At 31.5% G+C, this 12,971-nt stretch overlaps 1 protein-coding gene across 1 annotated transcript; it reads right to left on the bottom strand.

Annotated features, from left to right (window-relative positions):
- Nucleotides 1-2,796: 2,796 nt before the first annotated feature.
- On the bottom strand, nt 2,797-7,004 carry LOC107026118 (pentatricopeptide repeat-containing protein At5g21222-like). Its single transcript, XM_015226976.1, has 4 exons — nt 6,731-7,004; nt 6,426-6,574; nt 5,154-6,023; nt 2,797-3,909 (listed from the first exon to the last, which is right to left on the bottom strand). Exons 2-4 carry the CDS (start codon nt 6,456-6,458, stop codon nt 3,052-3,054), a joined length of 1,761 nt encoding a protein of 586 aa, XP_015082462.1. The 5' UTR covers nt 6,459-6,574; nt 6,731-7,004; the 3' UTR covers nt 2,797-3,051.
- Between the last annotated feature and the right edge of the window lie 5,967 nt (nt 7,005-12,971).

Genomic DNA, 12,971 nt, shown 5'->3' with positions numbered 1-12,971 from the left:
CAATTTTCGCAAGGCTTTGTAATTTACATGTCCCAAACGGGCATGCCATAAATCACTTAACTCCAATAAGTAAACAGAAGCAGAATTTTTATTAATACTGTCAAGAACCATTACATTTAGTTTGAAAAGACCCTCATTGAGGTAGCCCTTTCCTATGAACATTTCATTCTTACTTATTACAGCTTTATCACTAACTAGGACACACTTAAACCCGTTCTTAACGAGTAGTGCAGCAGAAACTAAATTCTTCCTAATAGTAGGGACATGCAGAACATTGTTTAAAGTCAACACTTTGCCGGATGTCATTTTCAACATTACTTTCCCAGTTCCTGCAATCCTTGCTGTTGCTGTGTTTCCCATGAATAAATCTTCATCGTACTCAGCAGGAGTGTACGTTGCAAAGGCTTCTTTTGCAGAGCAAATATGTCTAGTAGCACCTGAGTCGAGAAACCACTCCTTGGGATTTCCAACTAAGTTACACTCTGATATCATTGCACACAAGTCATCTGCATCTTCCATCTTTTCCACGATGTTTGCTTGACTTTTGCCTTTGCCTTTTTTTTTGTCCTTTCTTGGAGCATGACAATCAGAAGATCTATGACCAGCCTTGCCACAATTATAACAGTTGCCTTTGAATTTCTTCTTGGCCTGTTCTGACTTCTGCCCGTTGGACTTCTTTCTCTTTTTGTCTTTGGTAGGAGCTTCTTCAACAATATTAACTCCAATGATTGTTGAACTCTTACGCGACTTCTTTTCGGCATTTCTGTTATCTTCCTCAATCTTGAGCCGAATCACAAGATCTTCAAGCTTCATTTCTTTACGCTTGTGCTTTAGATAATTCTTGAAATCATTCCACGAAGGAGGCAACTTCTCGATCATTGCAGCCACTTGAAAAGCTTCATTTACTACCATATCTTCAGCAATCAGATCATGGAGAATAAGTTGAAGTTCCTGCACTTGTGATCCAACAGTTTTACTATCTACCATTTTATAGTCTAAAAACTTTGCGACCACAAACTTTTTCAAGCATGCATCTTCTGTCTTATATTTCTTCTCAAGTGCATTCCACAACTCTTTTGAAGTTGTTATTGCACTATAGACATTATATAAGTCATCCTCTAAAGCACTCAAAATGTAACCTTTACATAGGAAGTCTGACTGTTTCCATGCTTCAACAATCATAAATTTTTCCCTGTCTGGCATATCATCAGCAGGAACTGGAGTATCTTCACTTGTAAATTTCTGCAGACCAAGAGTGGTAAGCCAGAAAAATACTCGTTGCTGCCATCCTTTGAAATTCACACCTGTGAATTTACCCGGTTTCTCTGCTTGTGATACAAGAGTTCGGGTTGGTGCAGCAACAGCCACTGTAACACCAGTGTTTTCCATTTCTGATAAACAAAATTGATACAATATAAGTAAGCAATAAATTATAATTGCAGACTTAAAAGAGTATAAAATCACAAAAAATTTTGTCTCCACCAGAAACACAGATTTAAATAATTTCCTTAAGATTGTTGCCAATCTGTGTTATGAAAATCAGAAATTACTGGTTGTAATAAATCATTCAGAAACACGAAGTAACTGAGATTTTTAGAACCAGAAATAAGATGAACAGAAATTTTATTTGTAAAAAATAATTGAATCTGTAAAACTTACCAGAATCTGGAATAGTCTTTTTGATAATTTAGGAAGAAAATCAAGTCCACTGAATTCACAGTGTCCCCTTAAGGAAATTATTCCCCTCTAGTATTCGAGGTTTGATTTGGAATATAACCTCCCAGGGTAAAATGATCTTAATCAGTAGAGTATAGATACCAAAAACTCTACTGTCAGCGAATCAATCCACAGCAGGAAAGTATACGAAGAAATATGTGTTTTTTAAGAAGAAGGAAGATCAGAAAATTCGTTGGGAAATATTCTGAAGACTGAATGGTATTTATAGGCAAGAAGAGTATATTCTGAAAGGTTGCAACCCTTTCAGAATTGACACGACCATTAATGAAAGGTTGCAAACTTTCAAATGGTATTGACTGTTCCTGAAAGTTGCAACCTTTCAGAACAGTGGCGGTTATCTCTCGATCGATTATTAGCCAAAGCCAAAGCCGAAGTCGAAGCGAGCGACGACGACGACGGCGCGAGGGGGGTCCCTCTTTCCAACCCTTTTAACAATTAATAGGAGTGTTTATTTATTTAAACTTCCTATTTTCATTTCCATTGCCGATGAGGGACTATTGCCTTTTTCATTAAAGAATTAGAGGACATTTCAAGTTCCCAACCTTTCAAGTTCTAAACTTTTCAAATTCCTCTCCTTCCCTCTATTTCCCATCAATTCTTGCTACATACCCAACAAGCTGGCTAGTGCTTAGTTAGTTGGGAGTGGGGGGCATTAGTGAGCTTTCGTATTGATCAAGTAATAACTCAATATAAAGAACATATGCAGTGTATTGAAACAGTTAGAATGAATAAACAATGACAATCAATCTCTTTTCCTTCCATCTTCATCATTCATATTGTAGTAGCTAGTTTGATAAAAGTTTTAGTGGTAGTTTCGGGTTGAATGTGCGAGATGAGCATCCATCCAACTAGAACATAAGGCTGAAAATGATTGGAAAATAATGACAAAAATCAGATGAGGAAAATTTAGTAAGCAAATATAACAAATAAAATTAAACAAGTAAAACTTGCGTCGTCGTTGTCTGTAGTAGCTGAAATAGTAGATTATCAGTATTTCAGGGGTAGGCTTTCTCAAAGATGAAATTACTTCCCTTTCCATTCTAAAATCCATTGCCAAGATGCAGGAAACTAATTCTGTTATTAGTATTAGAAGCCCAAGACATTGGACAGCCGACATGAATATCACCTCAGCCTAAAGAATATACATTTCATAATGATATATAATCTTGAATAAGATGACATTTTACATATATGTTCAAGAAAAACACCATCCAATTGTACAATTGCAGGCCTTTGCGATGCAAAAAGGACTTCAGTCTTGGTATACATTGTGATTTCAAGAGGCTTTCCTTAATGGACTGAACTGGAAATTTGTTAATTTAAGGCCATTATTCTACATGAATTCACAAAACCATATATTCCGATCTTCACTTGACGTTGCTTGTCAAATATCATCAAAGATTTTACCTTGAATCGACAAGTATGGGGAAGCATTATTGGTTTAGTTGCCACATTTATGCTTCCACCCAAACAACAGTATCTGCTCAGCACTATTTGGCTTCTTTTATTGACAGGGCTCGACCCATTTTGGTTGCTTACTTGCTTAAGGCTTGAGAGAGAATCATTAGCGTATACTACTCGTTCAAAGTTGTTGTCCTCCAGAGCACTCAAGAATGTGCTATCATCATATTCCACATCCCCTGAGATTTTCTTGGCCTCGTTAAGGAAACCAATTGCTCGCCAAGCATCTGAAACAAGTTGAAGAGTATTCTTCGTGGGAGTTACTCCCATCTCGTCCATAACTTGGAGGAACTCTTTAGCCTTCCATGGTTGTTTTGCTTCTCCATAACCCCATATGAGGGTCTCAAATGTTTTCAAGTTAGGAGATACATCCATTTTGCACATCCTTTCAAATACCCTCATAGCATACTCCATTTGTCCAGCACTGCACCATCCACTGATGATTGTTGTGAACATTACGACATTCGGATGTACACCCGATGAAGCCATAACTTTCAACAGGGCTTCAGCTTTTTCAGGTTCTCCAGCACGCACATAGCCTTTAGCTAGAATGCTGAATGTGTGGCTATCAGGTTCTATACTCGCCTTAATCATGTCATCAAATATCTCTTTGCATTTATCCATAAGTCCAGCTGAACTCCATGCATTCATGATAGTACTAAATGTTACCACATCTGGTTTCACCCCAAACTCTTCCATCAATGTAAGTGTCTGCACATTTAACCGATGAATAAGAAACATGTCATGTTTAGAATGATGCAACACTCTCTTTTTCTCATTTTGTTTCTCCAGAAGGCTTGAAGTTACACTAAATAACACTACAGAGACTTCCACCCTTTTAAAATTATACATGGTATCAACTATCAAGGGGTGTTTGTTTGCTATTTACAACTGTAAACTGATATCAATACATGCAAAATCAAAACATCTCCATTACTAATTTGTACATGAAAAGAATAATAAAGAATTGTTTCCTAGTAAGAAGTTCCTAAACTTACACAACTTAATGATCTGTAAATTACAACAAGATACTTGGTGGAATCCCACAAGTGGGTTGTAGGGAGGGTGGTGTGTACGCAACCTTACCTCTACATTGTGAAGGTAGAGAGGTTGTTCCTGATAGATTCTCAACTCATGTAAAGCATATCAAAATAGATATGAGATAAATAGAGTAGAGAAGAAGTCATGTTGAAAATAATTGAGAAAACGACAGAAGCAATATCATAGGGGTCGTTTGGTAGCAAGAGATAAGTCCAAAGCTAATAAAAGAATAACTTGGTTTTCATGCATTAATGTTATACCACATTTGGTTCATAAATAGGAGAAAAGTTATTCATGTATTGATTTTATACAATGTTCGGTTGGTAGATTTTCAAATGGTGTATCAAAATAATTCATGTATTACTTTTACATGTTGTTTGGTGGCCTTTTTTTTTAACCCTACATAACTAATACTTACATAACTTGTGAGAGAATCTATGTATTTATTTCAGATAGAAAGTGAAATAAGTTATGTGGCTATTAGTTGTACATGTATTAAAATAGTAGATTACATATTTACCCCTATCAATTTACTTCTTTAAAATGTATATTAATTCACAACAAATTATATAATTAATTGCTTAACATATTCAATACAAAATACTTAAATTTTTTTAGTTATTTGCTAATTATTAATTGTTTTAAGCTATCAGTTTAATGTATTATTTAGACAGTTGTTTATTTTAATGGGTATAGTAAATATTAATTAACTCACTAAACATTTTTTGGAGTTAAGAAATGAGAATTAGGTCTCTAGTGTATTGGAAGCTCTACATAACAAAACTATGCACAAGTAATACCTACATAACTGATACGTCGCATAACAAATATCCAAGTTACTAATATGTACATAACTCTATCCAGCTAACAAACGACACAAGTAAATTGCTGATGAAACCAATATGGATGCATACCTCATCAACACCACTAGTATCAGTAATATCGAGAAAGCCTTTGATGAGAGAGTTGAATATTACTAGATTAGGAAGTACACCAAGATCGTTCATCTTGTAAACAAACCTCAATGCTTGTGTCATATTTCTCTCCTTACAGTACCCATCAACGATAATACCACATGTTCGATGATTTGGTGCCACTTTGTGATTTTGCATTTGAAAAATCATTGCCTCAGCTCTAGCAGGCTCCTTGTTTCTAGCATAAGCCGTTGCTATAGTATTGTAAGTAACAACATCAGGTTTTACACCAGCTGAAAACATTCTGTGAACTACATTCCAGGCTTCTGCAATTTTGCCCCTGTTACACCAAGCCCGGACCAGAATATTATATGTTCTATCATTAGGTTTCACGTTCTCTTCAAGAGACATAATTTCGAGAAGTTTCATAGATTCTTCAGGCTTACCAATAATTCCAAACCCTTTAATTAATGTATTAAAAGTGCTGGTTGTTGGCTTACATTTTTTCTCTCTCATTTTGTGGAAAACTTTCATTGCCTCCTTAAGATTTCCAGATTCAGAAAAAGCATTTATGATAGCATTGAAGAATATGGAGTCAGGTTTTAGTCCATCTTGCTCCAATTTGGAAAGAATCAATGGTATTGACTTGAAACGTTTTTGGAGAGTGAATGCAGCCAAAAGAGTTGTATATGTGACAAGAGTTGGCCGATGTCCTTCTTCTGTAAGACCCTGAAAAATTGAGTGGACCTCTTGTGGTTTTTTCCTCTCAATCAAAATATTCATCATTTTTGTTCTTGAACGAACAATTTGGCAACTACTTCTCATACTTCCCCAGCAGGTAGTGCAGCGAGATGAAATAAGATGAGATTCCTGCACAAGTTTAATTGATATATTAATTTGTTAATTTTCTTTCATTTTGTATGGAAACGTGGTGTTACATATTTGGCAATGATAGATTAAAGTAGGAAATGTTCCTTTTTTTTAACGGTAAATAGTCATATGGGGTATCCCAACTATTATCCTTGCAATCAGAAATTCTTCTGATTTTATTGATTTTGTCAACCTTAGCCTTAGGATTGTAATAAAGTAATTCTTAAATTTTAAGCAGAAGCTATATTTTTACCTATTAAATTTTGTGTGATGCATCAGCTATTCTAAAATTATTTGTACCATCATTTGAAAATATTTTGTATCAAATAACATGAGATACACGTGCAGTGCACATGTTCGAGAACTAGTACAAGAATAAGAGTGAGTAAGTTGTACATGTACCATGGTGGAAGATGCAGAAATCTTGGAGCTCATTCCATTCTTCTTTTTCTCAAAAATTCTCCCATACTCATGGTTATCCAATTCTTAAGTTACGATAATAGCAATATTAATTACCTCTTATCTATCTATCTCACACAAGGACATTTTCCCTGCAAAATGATGGAAGATTATATTTTATAAGAATAAGATAAACAAGAGTGAAAAAACTCTGCTTGTTGAGTATTCAAAAGTTTAAGTTGGGACAAAATCAAGGGCAACTCATGTTTGCACTATATAGTGATTTTGCAATGTAACTAGAGTCTTACTTTTCATAATTACATTAAGAATTTGGACAGTCAAGCAAAGATTGTAGTGTGAACTTGAAATGCATATAGATGAAGCTGGGAGTGAAACAAATTGATTATATTCTTTAGCACACAACAGTATTCATATTAGAGGCAGGGCATCGGAAATCTTTCAGCCAAAGAAAGAAGATGAATTAAGTACAAGTGGTAGAGAAGAAAATTAGAATCTATTTGTTGGGTAGTGCCATTTGTTGGTGCCATTTGTTAGTGCCATCTTATCCCCAAATTTATTTCTCCTCCTATCCTATTCATTCAAACTCTAATATTTGTGGCTCTCTATTTTGCCACGTGTTTTCTTTGCCAATAAAACTCCTCCGCGTTTCACTTCTTCTCCACACGCGCCTACTCTTTAACCTCTTCCATTCACTCTGGAATCTATAGATGCATCACTTTTCTTTCACTCGTTTAGTGAAGTACATAAAAATTATGCCTAATAGAGTTATTAGTAATGTATGTATCAATTATATTTGTATCAGTCACTTATAAGTTATTTTTTGTATAGTATTTTATTTGGTATATTATAAAATAATATATATTATATAAAAATATTTATTTATGATAATATTTATTTTTTATATTATGGTGAAAAAAATATAAAAATACTTTTGATCGATAATTGGGTCTTTAATCATAATAATGCATACACTCCTCAATATACAATATAGAGTGTATAACTGATTCAAGCATTAGTTATATATAGTATAAAAAATGCACCAAACAAGGAATCACTAACATATATAATTAATGTATACACTATTTTTGCTAATACATTTTACTAAATGAAGTCTCTTCCAATATAATTGACAAATTTAATATTTAATAACTATTGAACTTTAAAATGTTTATTTGACGATTAAAAAAATATTTTTTTTTGTCATACAAATATCGATACTTTATTTTAGACGATAAGTTTTAAATTTTTTTTTTAAAACTTCATGTTAAGTAAAACTAACTCATATAATTTGGACAAAGAAAATAATATCTTTTTTGAGTATATCTTTTAAACATATATATATATATATATATATATATATATAATAAGAGGCTAGGGAGAGGAGTTTAGGGCCGTGCTGCTTGCCGACCAGAAGTCCCTCAACCCTTTTTATTTAAACTACTAAACCAAAAACGGCTGCTACATGACATCTTTATTTTTTATTTTTCTTTACTTCAGCACAAATGTGGGCCCTTGTTTATCCCTGTTCCGTTTCTTTCAACCTTTCTTTTTATCCTTCAACTGTAATTCTTATTTTTTTTATTCCTCACAGCTTATTACTCTTTAATTTTCTCACTTTGTTTAATTTTTGGCAATTAAATTGTTGAATCTAATTACTCCATATATTAGAGGCACAATTTTTTTTCTAAAAAAATAAAGTTAACTTTTGAATTCTATTAGTGTCACATGAATTTAAATAAATGAAATATCATATATGATTAAAAGTTTTTAAAAAATTACAGATCACATAACTAACAAGTGAAAATATTTTCAAATCATATCAATTGATTTCCTTATTTCATACGTATCATCTACACTGGAATAGAAGAAGTAACAACTATTACTTAAAGATGATATCAAAAGTTTTAAAATTCACAATAAATTAACTATTGAAAATTGTTATGATTATTCATGTAAGCTGAAACTAAATTATATATTTAAAAATGATGCAAAAAATACTTCAAATCACAACAAATTAATAACATTAAATACTTTTAGAAAAAACATAAAAAAATTAGTTGATTCTTCAAATTTCATTTGTACATAAATTTAAAACAAAAAGTAACATATGTTGAGCCCGCGCTGGCGCTGGCACCTAATATCTAGTATTATTCTATTATATAGAAGAATCATGATGAGGACAACCAATGGCAATTTTATAATATTTTTCTTTTATATAGAAGAGCAATGATGAGGACAACCAATGACAATTAATTTGAAACATTATTATGGGCAAAATTCTAAATTTATATATGTATAATTAATTGGCAAAATAGTTTTCTATATGAATCTAATTTTTTTTTTCAAGAGTCACAAAAAGTTCTGTTTCATATGTGGCCACAAACTCATTTAATTTATTTTTAAAAATTAATTTGTATTTGTTTGACTATAATAATAATGTGAAAAATATTTTTACTTTTATACTCTTGACAATTCAAATCGTTTGATCTATGTTTATTACTACTACAACAAATTCAGTATAATCCTACAATCTTCCATGTATGTAAGTTTCGTTTTAATTATATATATTGCTTTTTAAATATAAGTATTCATAGAGTATTATTTAACTTATTTTATCTCCAAAATAATATTTATTTTATCTTTAAAAATTGTGACTTAATAAGAAAATAAAATAGCACAATTCTAAAGAGATAAAAAAATAGAAGAAAATAGAATTGATAAATAATGACCGCATAATTGTAGTTTAAGAAAATGCATAACCAATTAACGGTATAAATTTTGAAATAGTATAAATATAAGGGATCAAAAATTTATTTGTCATAAAAATCAATATATCATATACATAGGAAACTTCCACAATAGATAAACTACGTATTGACCTTCATATAATAGTGAGTTGCACTTGTTAGTCCTGATTTCTACTTCTTACAATCTTGAATCATGATAAATTAGTGTCATTCGTCGAGAGTATGAAGCATATTAAATATTAGATCATGAATGCTTTATTTATAAATAAATATTTTCTCAATTAGTATCAATACCTGTATTTCAGATTAAGTTACTTTATTACCTTATTTATAGTAAAATTTTGGTTATCATCGACTAAATATTGATTAAAAAAAATTATAAAACATAATTGTGAAAAAGGTTTAGCATTTTCATTTTAAATTTTGTTAAATAACAAAATAGTTTTTTAAAAAAACTTAACTAAAGTTTTTACTCACTCCATTTCGATTATGTAATGTTTATTTGACTTAAAATTGAATTTTTTTTAAAAATACTTTTAAAACTCGTGGTTTAAAACAAACCATAGATGTTCATATGACTATAAATCTTCTTACTAAGAATAACATGTATATTTTAAAGTTAAATATTATTAAATATATTAATACATCATTCTTTTCAAATTGATTACAGAGAAAAATATGTCACATAAATTAAAGTTAAAATGACATAAATTTTTATAGTTTTAAGAGTTAATTACATTATATCTCTAATCTTTTTCAAATTACAAAAGATTTCTTAGAATAAAAAAAATTTAGATTTATCATTACTATTCAGGAAACTTGTAGACACATAGCTCACGGATGAATCCGAGAGAGAGAGCTATATTTGAGAGGGAATATGGATGTCTCCGAGAGGAGAGAGATGTATGCAAGAAATAATAGAGATGTATTCAAGAGGGGATGAAGATGTATTCGAGAGAGGATATGTATGTATTCAAGAGGAGATAGTGATGTATCTGACGCAGGAGAGAGATGTATCTGATAGGAAATTTTGTAATTTTTTTAAATGCTAGAAGATTTTAGAAATTATAATAAAATAATATGTGAATTTAGGTAAAAGATAATTAATTATATTGGGCCCGTGAACGGGCCTTCAATTATCTAGTTACTAATATATAGAAGAGTGAAGAGGAGAACGATCGATGGCAGATTTGTAATTATACTTAACATACAAGGGTAAATTATTAATATCTATGATAAAATATCTTACTTAAACCAAGGGCAAATTCGTCATTTAACTTATTTATATATCTATTATCTTGTTGCACGTGTCACTCAACGTCCCCAAATCACTTTATTACAAAAAAAAAAAACACTTAAAACTTTATTCCAGAAGCGTCCACACTGCTTTATTTTTACTCTCAAATGAAGTACTATTTCTTTCCACCGATGATTGTAGCAATTTGAGGTTAGTATATCTCATTTTTTGTTCAAGCTATAGCTTGATTCTCTTCAAAATTTTAATTTAATAGCTGAAATCATAGGTGCTTTTTCATATTTAACCTCTTTCGTTGCCATGATTGTTGTTTTTTCCCAAACTTTTGAAGACTTACTTTCCTTTCTTTCATTTTCTCAATGGGTGATCCAATTCATACATGTTTTTATCTCAATTTTCTGTCAATTCTCTACTTGCTTTCAAAGTTTATGATATGAAATTTCTAAATTATATTGTTACTTATTATTTCGTCTAATCCTTTCTCTGAATGTAATTATCTGCTTGAAATGTTATCTAATTAGAAGCTAATGCACTGTCATCTACTTTGTAAACCTTTTGTTCCTTCTTGCCAAAGTAAAATATCTTATCTTTATCCCTCAATGTTAATTCTATTTACTTGGGATAGATTTCCTTTTAACATTTCTAGCCAAATACAATTTTGCAAGTGTCTGACACCTTATTTATTTTTTAAACTAATGTTTTTCGTGGTGATGATAATCTATTTTCTGACAATGGTGGCCTGGATTCATTAGTCAATTCTTACTGTTTCTTGTTCCATTTTGGAATAAATATAGTGTCAATCATAAAAGTCACATAATAGTGTTGTATCTTTATTTTTCTTTAATTACTACTACACTATGTTTAAATTTTATTTGTTTGAAAGTTGCTCTATCATTATCTCTTTAATTCTGACTTTCATTCACTACCATTAAGTGACAAGATGCTAAACGAATTTTTCATTCTTATATCGTAGCAGGTAGTCATGGAAATGACTTCCCTATTTATATTCACTTGTTACACAACACGTGATGCATGGTCCTTGGTAATTTGAATCCAACAAATTCTTGTTTGATAAAAAAGGATATTGTAAACATAAGTATCCTAAAGAGTTTGTAGAACAAACAACTAGAGGAGAAAATTCGTACCCAGTTTATAAAGATGAAATATAGGAAGAAGTGTGAAAATTAGAGGACACTTTCTTAATAACTCGTGGGTTGTTCCTTACAACCCATCTTTACATTGTAAGTTCAACAAAAATTCTTCTAAACATTTCAAAAGACTAAGCTTATTTCATTTTGCTATTATGTACTCTACCTATGCTTTGGCTATCTGGTATGGACGTATGGTGCAAGGTTTATCTCACGAAAAAGATATACTGGTGGTCAAGTTCTCAATGTTTTCGACGCCAAGCTTCTCCATTCAGTAGTAAGCGATTTACTTTTTAAGGTACACCAATTTTAACTATGCATAAGTTTGAGAGTGATTACACTAGATGCACTTATTGTTCTTATAATAAACTAATGATAGTATAAGTGTAATAATTGGATAGGGCTTCTCAAAGCTTGTAGTACTGTACTTAACATGTGCAATGGGGATAATATACTTTGAAGGGGAAGAGCTTAACCAGGGTAATACTTATATGTTTTTCTATTTCTCCTTTTGGTTCGATCATTCCTTCCCTCTAAGGACATGAAAATAGGCGGAGCTGGAAGCATAAAATGAATTTTTTGGTTAATTCTACTCTCTTTTTTAATTCATCTTTTCAATGTTGTAGTTTATAAAATCCTCCATTTAGTAGTTTATTTCTAAAAATGTATTTAGCTTGAAACCATTGCTCAAAATTTTATGATCAGTATATTTTTGTAGGAAAAGTTTTCTGCAAAAATATGTGATGATGGTGGAGATTTGACAATGCACGTGAGGAATGTAAATTTCAAATTCTACTTTAATGAACTACAATATTGATTTCTAAAACAGCCCTGCGACCATTTCAAGTGCATGTGTTCTTTAAACTAAAACTTGCTTCCATTCAATTGTTATTAGAGTAGTCCACAGAATATTTGTCTCTTCAGTTCGATAAAGAAGTTGTCAGTTTTTTCTGCTTTTCTCTTTGGACATTATTTCCCTTTTCTTTTTCAATTTTTTCCAGACTACTTGATTGAATGAATAGGAAAGTTTTTGGTCTATCTATCAGGTCGAAACCAAATAAACTTTCTGTTTAGACGGCTTTTGCCGCAGGGCAGTTAGGCTTGCTTTCAATTTGAAGTTGAAGTGTCAGAAATCAATACTGCAAGAAAGGATCTATGCCTATTCATACTTATTGTTGGATTTTAAAAAGGTGTGAATGGAAAATAAAGAGTTGCGACTTTTATGAAGAGTTATGGCTTTTATCAAAATGTTGCGACTTTTATGAAAAGTTGTGACTTTTATGAAAAGTTGCGACTTTTATGAAAAGTTGTGACTTTTATGGAAAGTTGTGACTTTTATGAAAGGTGACGACCTTTCTGAAAGATTGTGACTTTTCCA

Source organism: Solanum pennellii, chromosome 7, assembly GCF_001406875.1.
Source record: "Solanum pennellii chromosome 7, SPENNV200".
Taxonomy (NCBI): domain Eukaryota; kingdom Viridiplantae; phylum Streptophyta; class Magnoliopsida; order Solanales; family Solanaceae; genus Solanum; species Solanum pennellii.
This window is presented reverse-complemented; position numbering and strand designations above follow the sequence as displayed.

Coding starts and splice junctions, on each gene's coding strand:
- LOC107026118 (XM_015226976.1), bottom strand. CDS start 6,458: ATGAGCTCCAAGATTTCTGCATCTTCCACCATG. Junction 6,024..6,425: donor TTTCTGCATCTTCCACCATG/GTACATGTACAA, acceptor AAACTTGTGCAG/GAATCTCATCTTATTTCATC. Junction 3,910..5,153: donor ATACTAGTGGTGTTGATGAG/GTATGCATCCAT, acceptor TTAAATGTGCAG/ACACTTACATTGATGGAAGA.